This window comes from Nerophis ophidion, linkage group LG03 (genome assembly GCF_033978795.1).
Source record: "Nerophis ophidion isolate RoL-2023_Sa linkage group LG03, RoL_Noph_v1.0, whole genome shotgun sequence".
Classification (NCBI taxonomy): Eukaryota; Metazoa; Chordata; class Actinopteri; order Syngnathiformes; family Syngnathidae; genus Nerophis; species Nerophis ophidion.
Genome location: NC_084613.1, coordinates 62,520,503 through 62,521,282, shown reverse-complemented (window position 1 = coordinate 62,521,282; position 780 = coordinate 62,520,503). Strand labels below are relative to the sequence as shown.

Below are 780 nucleotides of genomic sequence, written 5' to 3'. Positions count from 1 at the left end.
GCCACCTTCACCACCAGCTTCGTGTAACCAGAACCCAGGACCTCCAGAGCCTGCATGTCCTGCAGAGCTCCGCAGCCCAGCGGACCCGCAGAACCGCGCGTGATCTCCCGCCACAGGTTCGAGTCCCAGCCGGCTCCGCGCGTTTCCTCGTACTCCGGTGGGAAAAGCAACGGGAGGATCTCTCGGCGTCTCTGCATGAGTTGGTAGTCCAACGCCAACTCGGCATCACCGCAGCCGGACGTGTTGGCGCCAAGGTGGTGCACGCTGCTGATGAGCAGTGAGACCAGAATGGACAACACCACGAAGGACAAGAGGGCAGCCGCGCGTAGAGACTTGCCCACCGGGGAGGACATGTTGCCCACGAACTGCACCGTGGACTGCAGTGTGGACAAGAACGAGTGGAGTTGCAGCAGATCCCCGCTTGGAAGGCAACTCCCTCTGGAGGTGTGTCCTCCCTCCTGTCCACATGTAACTTTACACCCACTCAGCAGGGGGTCTCCTGTGACGTCATCCACCGTTTTCAAATGGAAAATATGTCAAATGGCTTCATCAACACACACAGCGAGTCTCACCATAAAATGTGTTAGTGACCCCTTTAAAAGGGGATGATTTATTATTTATTACACATTCACACAATTCAATCGGCTGGAATTTGGATTAAATTGAAGCTAAACTCAAACTCATATTTGTAACATTGAGAAACCACTTTGTGAACATTAAAAGTTTGCCGCAATTCTCAATTTGGCCACAAGAGGGCGGCAGATTTCATCCGCGCATAAA

The 780-nt window shown here is 53.1% G+C and overlaps 1 protein-coding gene across 1 annotated transcript in view; it reads right to left on the bottom strand.

The window, feature by feature from the left end:
• pkdccb (protein kinase domain containing, cytoplasmic b) overlaps positions 1 to 523 on the bottom strand; it is a 48,657-nt gene extending 48,134 nt beyond the window's left edge. Inside the window, exon 1 of the mRNA XM_061895845.1 lies at positions 1 to 523. This exon is cut by the window's left edge and continues 172 nt beyond it. Coding sequence (XP_061751829.1) covers positions 1 to 353 — 353 coding nt within the window. The 5' untranslated portion in view covers positions 354 to 523.
• Between the last annotated feature and the right edge of the window lie 257 nt (positions 524 to 780).